The 17462-nt window shown below is 49.4% G+C and overlaps 3 protein-coding genes and 1 long non-coding RNA gene across 7 annotated transcripts; 3 read left to right on the plus strand and 1 right to left on the minus strand.

Annotated features, from left to right (window-relative positions):
• Nucleotides 1-26: 26 nt before the first annotated feature.
• Nucleotides 27-6762, plus strand: APBB3 (amyloid beta precursor protein binding family B member 3). Of its 4 annotated transcripts, none has more exons than XM_016166328.2 (13): nt 27-494; nt 757-920; nt 1003-1079; nt 1636-1696; nt 1898-2044; nt 2169-2296; nt 2545-2550; nt 2729-2843; nt 2982-3066; nt 3293-3376; nt 3644-3759; nt 3884-4075; nt 5523-6078. In XM_016166328.2, the coding sequence occupies exons 1-13, from the start codon at nt 446-448 to the stop codon at nt 5757-5759; spliced, it is 1461 nt and encodes a 486-aa protein (XP_016021814.1). In that variant the 5' UTR covers nt 27-445; the 3' UTR covers nt 5760-6078. The 4 variants fall into 4 exon arrangements, with proteins under 4 accessions (XP_016021814.1, XP_036080576.1, XP_016021816.1 ...); XM_036224683.1 differs by lacking the exon at nt 5523-6078 and adding an exon at nt 6669-6762 and having other exon boundaries at nt 299-494; XM_016166330.2 differs by having other exon boundaries at nt 299-494; nt 1867-2044.
• On the plus strand, nt 6745-12262 carry SRA1 (steroid receptor RNA activator 1). Its single transcript, XM_016166319.2, has 5 exons — nt 6745-6854; nt 6957-7082; nt 10625-10827; nt 11532-11640; nt 11805-12262. Exons 1-5 carry the CDS (start codon nt 6830-6832, stop codon nt 12014-12016), a joined length of 675 nt encoding a protein of 224 aa, XP_016021805.2. The 5' UTR covers nt 6745-6829; the 3' UTR covers nt 12017-12262.
• LOC118605291 lies at nt 7089-9827 on the plus strand. Its single transcript, XR_004952042.1, has 2 exons — nt 7089-7253; nt 7353-9827. It is a non-coding gene; the product is annotated as an uncharacterized LOC118605291 (long non-coding RNA).
• Nucleotides 12263-13146: 884 nt separating the features above from the next.
• EIF4EBP3 (eukaryotic translation initiation factor 4E binding protein 3) lies at nt 13147-16260 on the minus strand. The gene is made up of 3 exons (XM_016166335.2): nt 14777-16260; nt 13625-13795; nt 13147-13492 (listed from the first exon to the last, which is right to left on the minus strand). The coding sequence occupies exons 1-3, from the start codon at nt 14877-14879 to the stop codon at nt 13464-13466; spliced, it is 303 nt and encodes a 100-aa protein (XP_016021821.1). The 5' UTR covers nt 14880-16260; the 3' UTR covers nt 13147-13463.
• Nucleotides 16261-17462: the final 1202 nt, after the last annotated feature.

Raw genomic sequence — 17462 nt, forward strand, 5'->3', positions numbered from 1 at the left:
CACGTGACCCCTCCCTTCAAGCCCCAGGCTGCGTCTGCGCGCGCGCACACTTCCTGGGCGCGATGATCTCACTCGTGCGCGTCTGAGAGCGGCGCGCGTTTGTCTGGCAGGTCGTTCGCTGCTTGATGAGACTGTGGTTGCGGGGTGGTGTAGGCCGTTCGCTGGCGTCAGTGCTCCTCCCCCGGACCCACGCACGGAAACGCGCACCCATTTGGGGATCCAGACGCCTGTATACACGCACCACCCCTCCGCGGGCGGTGCTGCTCAGGCTCATCCTTTTTCAACCCCAGGATCCGGCCGCTACCTTGTCTCCTTTTTCTGCGGCGCCCGCTGGCCCAGCTCACTCCAGCGCAGAGAGGCTGGGCTTATAGCCGCAGCAGCTCGGGAGGTCGAGTTGGGCTTAGAGTACAAGCCGGCGCAGGCCGGCTGGGACGCGGCCGCGGCTATGCTGGGCAAGGATTACATGCTGGCCATCATTCTGGTCAACTGCGATGGTGTGCACGGAAGGGCCTTGTGGGAGGATTGGGAGCTGAGGGGATGAGGGAGCACGAAAAGTAACCAGAGGCACAAATGCAGGGAGGGGGATACGTCTCGGGGTAAGAACCAGGGCACAAATGAACCCTGATCTTTGTACCGCAATATCCAACATTGCGAACTTGGACCATCAGCTATGAGAGTTGACAGGGTGTTATCTAAACCTACAAATATGCCCTCCTCCAATCCTTTGTTACCCCTTTCCATTCCGTGTTCCTGTAGATGACTTATGGGGCGACCAGAGTCTGGAGGGGGAGCCAGGCCTGCCCCCTGGCTGGAGGAAGATCCATGATGCTGCAGGTACTTACTATTGGCATGTACCCAGCGGTAGCACCCAGTGGCAGCGCCCAACCTGGGAGCCAGGAGATGCTGAGGACCCAGGCACGGTAGGTGGAGTGTGAGGAGGGGGCCTGAGCTCATGTATGTACTTAGGCCTGTTGCTGCACTGACCTAGCCCCCTCTCTACAGAGGACGGAAGGGATTTGGGGACTTCGTCCCCCCAAGGGGAGATCCTTCTCCAGCCTGGAGAGCTCACTGGACCGGAGGTAACAGGGATAGGCCAAGCCAAATGAAAGGCTTGGGGTTCCATGGCACTGAGAGATGCAGCTGGACCCACAGTCTGCTCTTCAGCCCAGGTTCTGGACTCCCATGTTTAGGGCTCTATCCTGTGCTCTTGGCTCTGTCCCATGTACTTGACTCAGTGTTTTGAGTTTTGTCCCTTGTTCCAAGCTGTGTTTTGCCACATGTTCTTTTCCTTATTCTGGGTTGTGTGACATATGTTCTAGACCTTGGTCCCTGTCCTGGGCTCTGTCAATGGAGGTTCGCATCTTGTGTTCTAGAATCCCTTATCCTGATTTTGGGCTGTGCTCTGTGTTCACAACTTCTGTGTCCTGTGTCCTGAATTTTTCTTTAAATTCTGAGTCACACTTTATGTTACATTTATTTAACATGTCCTGGGTCCTGTCCTGCTCTGGTTTTGTATTTGGGATACTATATATTCTGGGTCTAATCTCACCTCTTGTGCTCGTTAAGTATTCTGGGCCTCAGCAGTGTCCCTTCTGTAGGAAGTGTGGTCCTCTTACTAGCTCTGCTCTGTTCCAGTAACTCTCTGTCCTGGTATGGTGAGGAATCCTACATCCAGAGCATGGAGCCAGGGGCTAAGGTAGTGACTTAGGCCTGAGGGCCAGCTCATGGCATTGGGGAGGGTCCCAAGGGAAAGGTCAGGGGTGTGATTGGGCTGAACAGAGATGATCAAGGGTGAAGAGGTTTCAGAGGGTTTATGTGTGTGGAGCCTGTGGCATCTCCCACCCTACTCCACCTCTCTTCACTCAGGGCCCTCCTGTCCTTTCTCACAACCCATCAGTGCTTTGCAGTCCGCTCTCTGGGCTGGGTAGAGATACCCGAAGAGGACCTGGTACCAGGAAAGAGCAGTATTGCAGTCAATAACTGCATCCAGCAGCTGGCCCAGACCCGCAGCCGGGGCCAGCCTCCAGATGGTGCCTGGGGTGAGGTGAGCTGGCTAGCCCTTTAAGGGGTTCAGCCCAGGATTCAGCAGAAGTAGTTGTCCCTGAATTGCCTGTTCCTCATGGAAGCCAGTTTCATCTGAGCTTTGTGCTGCCCTCTGTCCTTGGCAGGGCCAGAACATGCTGATGATCCTGAAGAAGGATGCCATGAGCCTGGTGAATCCCCTGGACCACAGTCTGATCCACCGCCAGCCTCTGGTGCACATCCGTGTATGGGGTGTAGGCAGCTCGAAGGGCCGGTGAGGACCCTACATCCCTCCAAATGAAAGTTGCTCCTTTTCCCTACAGTCTGTGCTCCCCACTTGATGCTGACCCCTTGTACTTGAACCCCTGGACACAGATCCTCTGACATGGACCCAAGCTCTGCCTCCCCTGCCTGGTCCAGCCCTGCTTGGGGAGGGTGGGCCCAGCTCAGCAGGGACAGATGGGGGAGATCCTGAGAGGCTGAGCTGATTCTCTTCTGTGCTCCCACATGCTTCCGGAATAGTGACAGGTGAGTGACAGCCAAGTGCCTTGAGCCCCAGCCCCGATCTCCATGCCCATCCCTGCCATATCTCTTGCCTGACTTTCTAGCCTTTTGCAGGCACTACAAACCCCTGCCCTTACGCAGTCTCTACTCCAGCACCATCTCTGCCCCTGCCCCAGCCTTAGCCCCATCTCTTACCTGCCAGGGACTTCGCATTTGTGGCGGGTGACAAAGATAGCTGTATGCTCAAGTGCCATGTGTTTCGCTGTGACGTCCCTGCCAAGGCCATTGCCAGTGCCCTACATGGGCTCTGTGCCCAGGTAAGGGCCAGGAGTGGGGCAGGGAATGTGTAATGAAGCTTGGTCTAAAGCTGCTGAGGTGGTGAGGGTAGGGTGGTACGGGCTCCCTTAGCTCCACTCTTCTCTCCTGTGCCTTGAGTTAGCTGCATTGTGTTTCAGATCTTGTCAGAGCGAGTAGGAGTCAATGGTGATTCACCTTGCTGTTCTCTAGACCCCATCTCCCCTGAAGACCTGCCACGGCAAGGTATGGGGAGGGATGTGCTGCATTGCAGCAAAAAGCTATTTTAGTGAAAGACGGGGAGGGGGTCTTGGTTATTTTGTACTCTCCTGGAGAATATGGGACTTCTGAGGTGTCCTGGTCCCAGGTGCATCTGTAGTCTTCTGTTTTCTGCTAGCTCTGGCTCTCTTACTAGGGTGGGGAAAGGGGTCACTGAGAGAGCACCCAGGCCAACTTGGTGTGTATATTTCAGTGGAGCTGCTGGATGCAGTGAGCCAGGCTGCTCAGAAGTATGAGGCACTGTACATTGGGACCCTGCCAGTCACCAAGGCCATGGGTGAGGACTGAGCAGGCTGGATGGGGCGGTGGGCTGCATAAGGCAAGGGGAAGGTGGGTGAGGTAGGATCTACCATTGTTTCTCAGTGTGCTTCCCTGGCCCCGTATGGCCCGGATGTACCACCCTTCCCAACTCAGGATTCTAAACCCAGCCCCAGGTATTCTCTTCCTATCGCTCTGAATCCCAAGTTAGTGAGAGGGGCCTAGACACTTCCTGCAGATCCCTTCTTTACATTTGAGAGGTACCCTCATGGGCATGTCCCCTCAGGCATGGATGTACTGAACGAGGCCATTGGTATCCTCACCACCCGGGGGGATCAGGATGCCTGGATCCCTGCCATGCTCAGTGTGTCTGACTCTTTCATGACTGCACATCCCATTCAGGTACCAGAAGGTGAAATTGGAAGCTGGAGGGTGGGCAGGGATGCCGGGGGGTCGTTGCTGCTGGAAGAGCTTGGTGGGTCCAGCCAGTGCCTGGCCCTCTAGTGACTAGGCCTGGTGTGGGCAGGCAGAGGCTGGTGCAGAGGAGGAGCCACTGTGGCAGTGCCCTGTGCGCCTTGTGACTTTTATTGGCGTTGGCCGTGACCCACACACCTTTGGCCTCATTGCTGACCTGGGCCATCAGAGCTTCCAGTGCGCAGCCTTCTGGTGCCAGCCCCATGCAGGGGGACTCTCTGAAGCTGTGCAGGCTGCTTGCATGGTGAGTTGGGGTGGGAATGGTGGGTGGGGTTGCCCTGTACCTGCTTTGTACTGGTGACTGGGGCTCAGGATTGGCAATCTCGCTAGAAATCACAAACCAGTGATCCCAGGGCTGACTATGGTTCACTAGTGTTTTATTTGGCCTTCATGATATTTTTAGTAAGTTTTTAATGAGTTGCCAGTATTTAAGGCCAGGACATTTCACATAATAATTGCTATTCCTATTTTTGTTACAATATCAGAAGCTCTGACACTGGGTCCACATGTATGAATTTCAACATTCAGCTGGAATGATATAGGAGCTGTGCCCTGTAAAGTAGGCATTGTCTTTTTTGGGGGTCTCATTTAGATTATTTCCTGGTATCTCTGGATATTTAATTGTGGGACACTTGTACTCTTCAGCTTATTCCCTCAACAAATATGAGTGCCTGCAGGGTACCAGGCACCAGATGTGACCCTGGGAATTCAGGAGTATGAGGGCACAGCCTTATATTAGAGCAGACAGACTAGAAGGAGGTACAGCACAGAATGAAGGAGGAGACAGCCCCTTCAGGAGTTCAAGAAGACAACCTGAAAGAAGTGATAGGAAAGAGAGTTGAAGCTCCAAGGAGAACGTTAGCAAGGTGAAGAGCAGTAGGAACCACATCTGGGAAGGTGAGAGGTATTAGTGAATTAGAGTATCTGAAAGAATCTAGTGTATCTGGAGTGAAAGAGGGAGAGATGGCAGAAACCAGGTCATGATGGAAGAACTTATAGGTGATGGCAATTTTTTATATATTTTTTTAAATCCCAAGGCACATTGAACCATTGAAAGGTTTTCAGCAAGACAGTGAAGTCAGGTTTGGGGATTAGGAAGACCACTTAAGCTGTAGTATGAGTAAAAGATTTGGAAGAAACAAGAAGTAGGAAGACTTTAGGATCTTCTGAGTCCAAATGAGAGAAGATTGAGGCAGTTGCATTGGAAATGGAGTTTGGGTTGTAGATCTCTTGACTAAGGGAATCCACTTTGCCAGGGACCAGTCTATTCCAATGAGAGATGAAGGAGAATCAGCCTAGTGGTAGGTTTGGTTAAGATCATAGGTTCTGCAGACAACTAGGTTTGAATCTCAGTTCTACCATTTTCTGGCTAGGTGACCTTGGATAAGTTACGTGTTCTCCCTAAATCTCAATTTCCTCATTGGCAAAATAGGGATTATAATACCTGATAATAGGATTATATTACATTATACAAAGCATTTAGCACAGTGTCCTGTCCTCCTTAAGTGCTCAGTAAGTGTCAAGTTTTATGTTTTTGTTATTGTGGTACCTGGGAATGCTGTAGGTGCTCCAGATGTGGCAGACTACAAGTGTCATATCAAACTTAAAACTTAAATCCCCTGTCCTGCAGAAGCTTTCAGGGAGTCCAGGGACAGAAAGGAGCTGGATCTTCACATTCCCCTTCTCCCTAGGTTCAGTACCAGAAGTGTCTTGTGGCCTCTGCAGCTCGAGGCAAGGCCTGGGGTGCCCAGGCCCGAGCCCGCCTGCGGCTCAAGCGGACCAGCTCTGTGGATTCCCCAGGAGGTCCCCTGCCTCTCCCCCTGCTGAAAGGAGGGATTGGGGGTACAGGAACAGCCCCTCGAAAGCGGGGTGTCTTCTCTTTTCTTGATGCCTTCCGGCTGAAACCCTCTCTGCTCCATATGTCCTAAATTGATCTGGGAGGACTGGAAAAGGATGCTCTGGGTCCATGCTCAACTCTGTACTCCTCCATTCCCCAGGGGCCTGTAGCCTCTTACCCCCTTTGGAGCCTTCTCTGACTGCCTCTTCGACCTTTTTCAGCCTCTGTTTATTGCCCAGTTTATTCTTTAAATGGATGGCAGAGACCCTGCACCCCAACCTAGGTAGGTTCTTGGCTCTCCTTTTCCTGGGTCCATGTTCCTTGTCCCTGTCCAGCCCCAGACAGTTGGCTCTACCTCAGCAACACTTTATAGTAAAATCAGTACAAATAAAAATCCTTCAGTGACCTCACAGGGTGTGAGTATATTGGGCTTGGGACAGGGTTGGGGGTTTAATAACCTGTGTGAAGTGTGTGCTTGGTGTTGGTGGCTGCCTGATGGAAGTCTGAGTTCATTCATTCAACAAATATATTTTCTAAGGTCTTTTCTATGCCAGGCACTAAGCCAGACACTGGAGATGTAATAACATAGGGTTTCCTCTTTGAGAATGTCAGAAAGGGAGATGGACAAGAGTCAAATAAACAAGAGAGAAGATAATATACAGTAAAACTAGGAAATCTGAGGGTTGTGAGAGCTCAGATGAGACAGACATACCTAGCCTGAAGCAGTACTAGGCTTCCTGAAGAGTTGACACCTGAGTGCAAAGGAATTCTGTACTAGTTACCAAGCCTAGAGAGCCTCAATGTGCAGGGCAGTGGTCAGAGGCCAGGTTCTAAAAGTCTACCTGCCTAGTTCACAGAGAGGTATATGTGGGGCAAGAACTTGTGGTGGTTTAAACAATCCTGAGAGCAAACTGAGATATGGAGATCGGACGCAGAAGGGACTAGGGCTCCTAGAGCGCCTCCTCCTGAAAGACAGTCCCGTTTGGTGCCTTGCGGTCAGGAAGGACCTCGATGCATTTTTAACCGGAGGATGTGGGTGCGGAGTCCGCGCAGCGGCTGTTAGCGGTTCTGAACCGTCCAACCCAGAGTGCTCCAGGCAACAAAGTTGGGGCGGGGCGCTTGGGAAGTGACGTGTTGCCCTGTTGGCGTCCGGAAGTGGAGATGGCGGAGCTGTACGTGAAGCCGGGTGAGCGTGGTGGGGGGCTAGAGACGCTGGGTCCACCTTTCTCCCCAGGCTGGATCCTCCCTTTCCCCCGGGCTCGCTTCACACATGCCCTCCCGTTCGCAGGCAACAAGGAGCGCGGCTGGAACGACCCGCCGCAGTTCTCCTACGGGCTGCAGACCCAGGCCGGCGGACCCAAGCGCACTCCGCTCACCAAGAGAGTCGCCGCTCCCCAGGATGGAGCACCCAGAGGTGTGTGGGGGACCCTGGGCGCCGAGAGCGGTTGAGAATGGGCAGTGCCCGGGATAAGCTTGGCCCAAGGGCCCTTTTTGCTCCTCTGAGGATTTCCTGAGGTTGGATCCTCAGAAAGAGCCTCGGGGCAGGCCCTTTTCCGAGATGCTCTACTGCCCAGGTAAATAAATGGTACGTTGGTTTCAAAATAATCGCTCTCTGTTTCCATCCAAAGTGATTTCATGCAGACCTATTGTTTTAATGTAGTTTTTACTCTCAAATTATTTTCAGATTTTATTTCCAACCTGGATCTCTATCAGAAACACCATAGTGTAAATCCATTTGTCTGTTCTACATCCTCACTTTGCTATACAGTAAGCATCTCAGACATAACGTGTTACCTATGCGTGATGCATGCATTCATTCATTATCATCTACTGAGCACCAGGTATGAGTCTGGCACTTCTGAGGGCGAACTAGACGAACAGTGAAGAAGACAAAAAGGTTACTGTTTTCATGGAGTCCACACTTTCCCTTTGGAGACAGACAAATGAAATAGTGGTAAGGGCTCTGCAGAGAAATAAAACAATGTGAGAGTGACCAGGTAACTAAGAGAGGTACCTGAAGGGTTGAGTTTTAAGCTGAAATCTGCATGATGATTAAAAGCTATCTCCACAAAGATCAGATGCATTACAGGCATTGGAAATTACTAGAACAAATGCCTAGAGAACAATGACCATCTCGTGGCTAGAGCACGATGGGCTACGGATAGTGGTAAGGGCTAAGGATAGTGGTAAGGAGTAGGCATGGGCCAGGTCGTAGTGGGTTTTGTAAGCCAGGATAAGGAGTTTGTATTTTAATTTATGTAAAGTTGGAAGCCATTGAAATTTTAAAGTAGTTGAGGGCTGCCTTTTTACCTGAGCATTTCTCATGCCAATAGGTGGGGCTGTGGCCCTGAGAAAGAGGCTCAGATTCAGCTTTTTTAGCATCCCTGTATTCACCACAGCCTAACACTGCAGAGGAGTGATATAAGCTAAAGTGTTTCTTAACCTTAATTTTTTGTCTTGAGGGACTGTCCTGGACACTGTAGGATGTTCGCAGCATCTCTGGCCTCTATCCACTAGTTGCCAATAGCACCCTTCTAGTTGAGACAGCTAAGGTATCTTCAGACATTTGCCCTAGGGGCAAAATCTTCCCAGATGAAGAAACACTGAATTACATTTTTAAAAAATATTGTGTCTGCTGTGTGGAAGATTTTAGGGATGAAGTGGAAAGTCAAGAGGTTTTTATGGTAACATAGGCAGGATTTAATGATGTTTTGGACAAGGGTGAGAGGAGGAATTGGATGGATATGGGACATATGGAGAAAGTAGGAATGAGCAGATATAGGAGGCAAGGGCAAGAAGAATCAATGTAACTTGAATTTTTGCTTGAGGAACTGGCTGGTATTGTTCATTGATATGAGAAGCCTGGAGAATAGTGATTTTGGGAGAGGGTAAAAGCAAGCTTTCTGTCTTGGCCATGTTGAATTTCAGCTGCTATTTTGGGGAGAGGTGTAGGCCATAATTACAGAAACGAATCACCATTTGATGTCATGAATGTGACTAAGGTTACCCAAGGAGTGTGTGGACAGAGCTTGCACGTTCTCTAGTATTTCATGGTTGAGTAGAGAAGGAATTAGCAAAGGAGACAGAAATAGCCAAAGTAAAAAGAAAAGTAAAGTTTACTGTAGAAGAGAGTAGAATCTTGACTTAGCCGTGGTGAATGCAGCATAGAGGTCAAGTAAGAGAAAAGTTTTGACCTACATAATGATCACTGATGACCCTAAAAAGTCCATGGAGTGATAAGAACAGAAACCCAGCTGGAGTGGGCTGAGGACAGAATGTGAAGAGGCAGAGAAGTAAGTACAGGCAGCTCATTCAAGAAATTCTGCTATGAAGTAGAGATGAAAAATGGGGTGTGTGGGGGGTACCTGAAGATGGAATGTGAGGTAAAGGAAGTTTTTTGTTTTTAAGACAGTATACACTAGAGCTAGTTTGTATGCAGATGGTATGGTTCAGGAGAGTGGGAGAAACTGATGGTGCAGGAGAAAAAGGTTAATTGCAGGACAGAAGCCTAGAAAAGGCAGGGGAGACTGGGGTACAGAGTTCAGCTGGAGAGATGGCCTCTGATAGCAGGAATCCCATCTATTAGAGGAGGAAGAAAGTGGCCACCATACAGGTGGGGTTAGTAGAACTGATAGTGAGAAAGAAGGTAAAAGTTTAGGAGAAATAAGATATGAAAATTGTTGTGAAGAGTAGAAAATGAGGAAAAGTGTAAGATTTCCAGGCAGTGTTGGAGACCTTTTAAAATCTGTACTCATGAATTTAAGGGGTAACTCAGCATGGTTCTGTTTTTCCTCCCGACAAGTGCAGACAAGCTGTGTTTACCAAGAAAGTGGGACAATGGGAGGGGATAAGTGAGGTAAGTGTTTATAAGGGAGTGATTTAAATGCATGGCAAAGTCTGAGTAGCTAGCTGGAAAGGGAGGAGAGAGATGGTCAGATTTTGGAGATGATACACTGTTGAGAACACAGAAGGGAAATGAAGGGCTGAGAAAATGGGTGGAAAATGATCATTAGAGGTGAGATCAAGAAACCAACAGGCCAGATTATTAGATGACTTAATTTTCCATGTGGATGTTGATGCCTAAGAATATTTTTCTCCTCTAGCCTTCTCTTCTTGTAGCGGTTCCACCATCTCATTACTGAAGTCAGAAGCCAGGAGACGTCCTGGACTCCCCTTCTTCACCCCCAGTCCACCAAGCCCTGTTGCTACCTCCTCTGAAATAAATCTCAGACCACTTCATTTCCCCTCATCTAGTCTTTCACTTGAATCCATACGAGCATCCTCTTCCCAGAGCTGCTCCATTAACTTCCCAAGTGGTGTCGCTGCCTCCATTCTTGACTCATTCTCATCAGTTTTTCACAGAGCATACGGAATGAACTTCTTTTCCTGCCTCTGGGTGCTGCTCTTACTTCCACCTAGTACACAATTCCTTTAGTTCTTCATGGCTGCATCTGTCTCAGCCATCAGTTCCTAATGTCGTGAGCATGTTACACTAATCTAACAGCTGCACTTCTTAATCGTCATTGCAACCCTGTAAAATAAGTGCTATTACTGTGATATTCCTGTTTTACAAAAGAGGAACCCACGCTCAGAGGTTAAAAGTAACTTGCCATATGTCACATAGTGGGTGGGCTGGGATAAACTTAGATGTCATTCAGAAGGCCTTCCTTGAACACAGTCTAGGCACATCATTTTCTTTGTAGCATGCAACATAATTTTGTAATTTTCTTGTGTTTTTTTCCTCTCCCTTCCTCTGGAATTTAAACTGAGGTCAGGAACCTGATCTGTCTGGTCTGTTGCCTCACACTGTCTGGCACGTAGTAGGGACTTCATAAATATATAGTTTTGAATGAAGGAGTTGTTTAACAGAGTAGCTCTCCATAGAAGGGATGAAGTTAGAGTTGAGTTTCTTACCTATTTCAGCCATGTTTGCTTGATCCTGCTTTATCTTTTCAGTCCCAACCTCAGAGACTTCTGGGGTGACCCCAGTGGGGCTTCCACCTCCTTCAAGCAAAGCTTCCAGGCCTCCACCTGTGGGGAGTTGTGCTGCCTCCTGTGTGGAGCCCACAGATGTCCCAGTCACTGAGTGTGAGACTCTGTTGGAAGATGTGCTGCAACCTTTGGAGCAGGCGTTGGAGGACTGCCAAGGCCACACAGAGGTAAGCCCTGGCACACCAGTGGAGTGATGGGGAGGGGTCTTATCAACAGCCAGATGCTCCCAAAGGTAGACCCCCTGACCCTATGGACAGTGGCTCTTAACCCTTTTTGAGTTATGGACCCCTTTGTAACCTGCTAAGGATTTTCCAGAAAAATGAACATAGGGTTTCAGGAAGATTCAAGGGATTTCTAAAGACTAGTCAGTAGAAGAGGCTTATAAAAACCAGAATTGAATTCAGCAGCCATTAGTGATAATTGCTTGATTTTCATGCCTCTAGGATCTCTAGGCCGTTTAGAGCAGAGCCTGCTGATTCTGTGCTCAGGGAGGAGAGGAAAACCCCCCTTTTCTACCTGTAGTGTTTCTTAAGTTCTGTTGAGGTAAGGGACCTGGGGTCTCTTAAAGGAAAAGTAACGTAGTACTTTTCACCTCTTTGGTCTTAGTTTTCTTATTTGTAAAGTAGCACTATAGAATGAGTTTCTTAGAGTCTGAGAAACTCTGGGAATTTTTAAATTCCAGGGTTACATGCATTTTTTCTTGGGAGGAGATCCAAGATTCTCAGTGGAGCCTCTGACCTTAGGGTAGAGAATCAGAGCTCTTAAGTGTAAAGTTCCTGGGCCAGAGAAAGCAGGTGCGTCCTGTGCAGCACTGTTCCCCCTGCCCTGTTGGGCTGGCAGCACTGACTTGGAGGGGCTTTCTGTCTCACAGAAGCAGGTATTTGATGACATCAGCCGACGCCTGGGTTTGCTGCGGGAGCAGTGGGCTGGAGGGAAGCTGTCAACGCCTGTGAAGAAGAGGATGGCTCTGCTGGTGCAAGGTATGGGTGGGTCCCTTGTTACAGCCTAAGTCCCTTATCCTGGCATGGTTGGCTGAGCTGGAATAGGTACTGGGATTTTGACTGGTTGTGAGGGGAGGAGTGGGAGCTATGTCTTTTGCCTCAGATTGATTTCCCAGCCTCTCTCTCTCTCTCTCTCTCCTCAGAGCTTTCAAATCACCGGTGGGATGCAGCAGATGACATACACCGCTCACTCATGGTTGACCATGTGACTGAAGTCAGTCAGTGGATGGTGGGAGTTAAAAGATTAATTGCAGAAAAGAGGAGTCTGTCTTCAGAGGAGGAAGCCAACGGACAGAAATCTACAGCCACAGCTGAGGAGAACCAGACTGTACCAGGCGTCCGGCAGGCTCCATAATCCTGTGGGTTCCCCAGACTCACCTCACAACATCTATGCCTTGTTGTGGAAGGCCTTCTCTTATTTGGTTCCCTTTTAACACTTGGGAGACTGTCTGCCCAATTTGGGTCCTTGGCCTGACCACCTCTAGGGGAAGAGGTCCCACCTGGATCACAGGGAGGATCACTTGTTACCTATAACATACACATTTCAATAAAAACATCTCAGTGGTGGGCCCTGGGTAGAAGAGCCCTTCCTATGCCAAAATGGTCCCTCTGGTGTTCTTGATTGCCGTACTCCTTGATCACCCTAAAAACATCTGTCCCCTCATTAATCATGAATGGCTTTGCCAGGCACAACCAGATTACTGCCTGCCATTTCCCCCCAGTTTAGACTCAGACACATCCCTTGCTGGGCTGAGTAGCCCCATCTTTGGATGATTTCATTTCAGCATAAGAACAGAGGTTCAGATAGCATGGGGGGAATTTTCCCTCAAAAAAAGAGACTGCTCTATTTGTACTGCATCCTCCTGAGGTATGCAAGTGCTACAGAGATTAGAACATAGCTGTGAATGAAAAAGATGTGAATGCTGAGATGAGATCATGATTTGTTTTTCTTAGGGCAGGGGATATGATTATGTGACTTACCAAATAAGCTGCTGTCTCATTTTGGGTCTCAATTTGGGCTTTAAGTTCTCTTCCGATCCTTTAAGGACAACAGAACCAGGTGGAAGGGGCTTGTGAGAAGGGCTTAGTATTGGAATAAGGGAATTGGTACTTAGAGGTGGAAGGCAGGAAAGGCATGGGGAGAGACCTAGGGGTGGAGGGTGGGGAAGCTAAAAGTCTTGGGGATTGTCTTTTTTCCTGCTTTGGAATAGATAGGGGTTACTGGAGAGGCCCAATTAATTGCAAGAAGACTGCTTCCTGGAAAGCCTAGAACAGCCCTTGGCAGGGGTCAGGCTAGTACTGTTTACGGTTTGGTGGCTCCTGGAACCTGCCTTGTAGCCTGCTGAAGGCTCTAATTGCTACTGGAAGGAGGCCCAACCAGAGCTGGCAAGGACCTGGGACCTCTGATCCTAACCAGGTCTGCAGGGACCCTTGACTGTGTGGCTGAGATGGGAAGATGGGCACTGAGGAGAACACGAGCCAAGGCATTTCTTTGAATGTTTACTAAGCAGTAAGAAAGTGACACACTCCGTCCCCCAGTCTTTGCCTTAGCCCCTGAGCATGGAGGGCTAAGAGTTGAAAGGAGTGCCTACAGACCAAAGAGAAAGTAGAGCTAAGGGCTTGGCACGTTGCCCGCTCCTATCCCTGGTTTAGCTGCCCCAGAACTCAGGGAGGCCCAAACCAAGTCACTCCCTTCCAAATTAGATGAGGCCAGCTGGCCTTTGGATAACCCCAGGAAGAGAGGGTGGCAGCAGCGGCATGAGAGATTCCTCTAACTCCATACACGGGCCATTTGCACTGGATTAGATGTCCATTTCAAATTGTGCGTCATCTGGAGAGAGAAAAGGCAGGACAGGTTGCTGGGCTGAGGGTCTCAGGCAGCCTTTGAAACTGAACCCACTCTACTCAACCAGGGCATTTGGATTCAAAGACATTTCTTAATTTTCAGGCCTGCTTTCCTTACCGGGTATCTCTTCCTCTGTCTCCTTCTGCTCCTTCAGCTCCTCCAGCTTGGAGCGTAGGACTGCTGGAGTTGTGACCCCGGGAATCTGAGGGAGGCAGCAGGGGGGCGTCCGGGCAATGGGGGAGTTCTTGCACTCCAGCAGGAACTTTCGGTCGTAGATGATCCTGGTGCCTGTCAAGGGGTAAGGCCTAGGTAAGAGGCAGAAGCTTGGGAACAGAACTGTTGGGGGCCCAGAAACAGGCCTTTTAGGGGCCAGGGAATCGCGTTTCTCTGTTGCAAAGGGCTAATGGTCTGCAGCCCAGCGAGGACCTCAGCTGACCAGCCTTCAAAGCACTAAGATGTCCAGGCCTAACCAAGATGTAGCTAAGTGGGGCATCCCAGCTGGTCCAGGCGGGACCTTTTGGTTCAGGGGGGCTTCAGGAATTTAAGGCTGCTCCTGTCCAGCTCTGTGACTTCACTGTTTTGGTTCACAAGGTGGGGCCTAGACCTCCAGCCTGGATCAGGAAGCCAAGAAACAGATATGAAGGCATTTCACCCAGTGCCCCCACCTGGGCTCTGATACCCTGCAGGGAGGAGCTGTGTTCCCCATGAAACAGGGACATGCTGTTCTTGTTCTGACCCCTCCCAAGTCCTATCAGACTCAGCCCAGCCTAAAGGAACTTGGCAAAGAATCCTGTCCTCAAGGGCCCTGCCCTTGTGCTTAGCCGTCCCCTAGGTCTCCACGTGGCACCAACCCTTGGGTGTGTGGAGCCTAGCAATTCATGATCCTGCACTGCTCGCCAAACCGGCCAGCCACAGATACCCCAAGTCTTTGCCCTCAACTGCCCCACCTGGTCTAGTTGCTTTGCAAGACCTGGTAATTCCTACTGAGGTGACTGTCAGTTGGGGCCTCTGCTCCTATTCGGGATAGGCAAAGTCAGCAGGACTGGGTGAGCAAAGCTCCGAGGACCCAGGCCAGTGAGGATTTCAGCCCGGTCACCCGGAAATGAGGCTTTGCCCCTCACCCCGCCCCCTCAAGCTACAACCTGCAGAGGAGCCCGAGAACAAGTCCAAGGCCTGCACTTCCCTGACGCAACCTCCCTACCCGCACCCCGCGACAGCACACACTCCTGGCCTGCCTGCTGCATGTGGACCCCAGCCCGGCCCGCTGACCTCCCGGGGTAGTTGCGTAGAGCGTGCCCCCCGGCGTGGTGCTGTAGCAGTCCGGCAGCTGGTCTCTGCCCCCGGGAATCGGGCAGCTCGTGGATGTGGACATAGCGAGCGGGACGAGGAGGAAGGCAGTAGCTGGTGCTGGGGACGCCGAGCACAGCGGAGTCTGAGGCGGACTCTGTCGACCACGTGCGGCCTCAGCAACAACACTAAGACGACGTCACGCCCGGGGCGGGGCACCCGCCGTCAATCAACTAGACAGTCCCGCCCCTATCTGCAAGGGCGCAAGCCCCAAGCTCAGCAGAAGCTGGAATGAGTCCCGGATCCGCAAGGGCCTGGGTTTCCTCTTGGCCCAACACTGGCCAGCCAGTATCTGAATGCTGCGGCTATCTACTACTCGCTGTTTATAGCGGGCTACTGGGAACAGGTGAGGTTTGGCACACATTACTTCTATGTATTAATTCACCTATTCTTCTCAACAGTTTTGGACAGTAAATCACTATCATTAGCTACATTTTACGGGTGAGGAAACTAAAGCACAGAGAGGTTACCGGTTCAAAGTCATACATCTTGTAGGAGGAGGAGCTGGGATTTAGACCTGAGTCTATCTGATTCTAGAGCTTGTGCCCTTCAGGACAGCTGTGTATTGCTTCCCATTAATCAATGACAGTACAAGGTTTAAAGTGCTTAGATGGCCTGGTGCAAGCATGAAGGGGAAGGCAGAGGCAGGGTGGCAGGGTGGGCTTTCTGGAGGAAGTGATACCTGGACTGATTAAAGAATGAATAAAGATTAGGGGACAGGAGAGGCCTGCTTGGTCTTTAGCCCTCTGGAAAGGAAGGTCAGAGTCTGGCCTTTGATTTTTTTGATGCGGACAGTGATATGAAAGGAGGCAGGAGAGGTGGTGGAAGAGTAAGTAATCCGTCTGGTACCTATACACTAAAAATCTCCACTTGATCCACTTATCCTCTGTTTGGCTTCTTCAAAATCATTATACCCCCCTCCCCGCCCCCATTAAGTATAGACCACATGACTTTATGCATTTATAAATATTACTTGAGCTCTGGCTTCATCACCCTTACCTCTGATTTCTTCACTTAGTAAAAAAAAAAAAAAACTTGTAAGTTAGTGGTTCTCATACTTTAATGTGCACATAAATAGCCCAGAGAGTTTGTTAAAATGAGGATTCTGATTAAAAAAAAAGTCTGGGATGGGACCTGACATTCTGTTTTTTAATAAGATCCTGGGCGATGCAGACCCTTAAGTCAGCGGGTCCTTAGAATCACACTCCAGGGAGCAAGAATATGTATATTTTATGTTCCAAAAAGGTTTTTGAGCTTCTTTCAGGGTATCTAAATGAAGTATCTTAGCAGTGCTGGCGGGTAAGGCTTAGGAAGCAGATTGTAAGGAGCAGTCTATGGCAACTCAGCTTTTAAGCAAGGTAAAGAGTCTGGTCAGTGGAGTGGGGAATGGGATGGAGGACAGTGAGACTGAAGGTGAAGACACTAGCCTAGTGAAATGGGGTGGGCAAAAAGGGCAGTGACTGTGAGGTTGGAGACAAGTGGAAGGGATTCAGATACATGGAAGAGGAAGGATAAGGTGATTGATTAAGGGTGGAGTGAGGGAGAGGGAGATAAACTAGGATAATGCCCAATCTTCTGATTTGAGTCTTGGTAGCAAGTTGTACTGCCTTTTATAATAGGGAAAACAAGGAAGGGGAGTGGAATATTTTATATTGAAAGTATAAGATGTGTATGGAATGCTCAGAAGGATAAGCACAGTAAGGAACTAGATATACTGAGCTCAGAGAACTCTGGGCCAGCAATTCAGACCTGGGTGGAGTGACATCTGTGAGTGAGGTATATAGATCACTTGGGGAGAAGAAGACACGGGGAAAGAAGAGGCCTAGGCACATCAACATTTATTTAAGGAGTAGTGGAGGGAAAGGATTCATCTAAAGAGACTGTGAAAGACCAGCCAGAAAGGAGTACTAGGAGAGAAGTGTCAAAGGTTTTCAAGAAGGATCAGTGTGGAAGTATGGCTTCCTTCTACAAATCTACTACAGAACAGCAGAAGGTACTACTACTGTAAGGCTGCTGGTAGAAGCTTACTTTTCTTGAGATGCTGTGTGCTATAAGGGCTGGGACACTGGAGAACTAGTAGTTAGCTTTAGAGAGAAAGCCAGACTCATCATCCAAGCAATCTGTATGAAGGAACAAGAGTTTAAATCAGAGGATCAACACTGATTACCTGTTAAGAGTATTGGAACTTAAAAAAAGAAACAAAAAACCTATGCCCAAGTCCTACCCAGAGATCTGACTAAACCTCTAAGGGAATATCAGGTCTTTGCCAGCAAACAACATGGGATGGGTTTGAAATGTATGGGTCCACTTATGTGTAGAGTTTTTTCAATATACAGTTGGCCCTCCATATCCCCAGGTGTCAGATCCAAAGGGCTGACTGTGTGCATTGTTCTGTGCCATTTTATATAAGGGACTTGAGCATCTCAAATTTTGGTATTCCCAGGGGGTCCTGGAACCAACACCCCATGTATACCAAGAGACAGCTGTACTTTGGACTCACACCATCAAGGTAAAACAGGAGGTGAAAAGTAATCACAAAATAGGTTTTCAATCTGATCATTAGATTTATGGCCTTCTTTTCCAAGTTTGGTCTTGAATCCCATGTTCC

This window comes from Rousettus aegyptiacus, unplaced genomic scaffold (genome assembly GCF_014176215.1).
Source record: "Rousettus aegyptiacus isolate mRouAeg1 unplaced genomic scaffold, mRouAeg1.p scaffold_m13_p_7, whole genome shotgun sequence".
Lineage (NCBI taxonomy): Eukaryota > Metazoa > Chordata > Mammalia > Chiroptera > Pteropodidae > Rousettus > Rousettus aegyptiacus.

Coding starts and splice junctions, on each gene's coding strand:
- APBB3 (XM_016166328.2), top strand. CDS start 446: ATGCTGGGCAAGGATTACATGCTGGCCATCATTCTGGTCAACTGCGAT. Junction 921..1,002: donor ATGCTGAGGACCCAGGCACG/GTAGGTGGAGTG, acceptor CCCTCTCTACAG/AGGACGGAAGGGATTTGGGG. Junction 3,067..3,292: donor TGAAGACCTGCCACGGCAAG/GTATGGGGAGGG, acceptor TGTATATTTCAG/TGGAGCTGCTGGATGCAGTG.
- EIF4EBP3 (XM_016166335.2), bottom strand. CDS start 14,879: ATGTCCACATCCACGAGCTGCCCGATTCCCGGGGGCAGAGACCAGCTG. Junction 13,796..14,776: donor CTACGCAACTACCCCGGGAG/GTCAGCGGGCCG, acceptor ACCCCTTGACAG/GCACCAGGATCATCTACGAC. Junction 13,493..13,624: donor GACAGAGGAAGAGATACCCG/GTAAGGAAAGCA, acceptor TTCTCTCTCCAG/ATGACGCACAATTTGAAATG.
- SRA1 (XM_016166319.2), top strand. CDS start 6,830: ATGGCGGAGCTGTACGTGAAGCCGG. Junction 7,083..10,624: donor CCAGGATGGAGCACCCAGAG/GTGTGTGGGGGA, acceptor TTATCTTTTCAG/TCCCAACCTCAGAGACTTCT. Junction 10,828..11,531: donor ACTGCCAAGGCCACACAGAG/GTAAGCCCTGGC, acceptor TCTGTCTCACAG/AAGCAGGTATTTGATGACAT.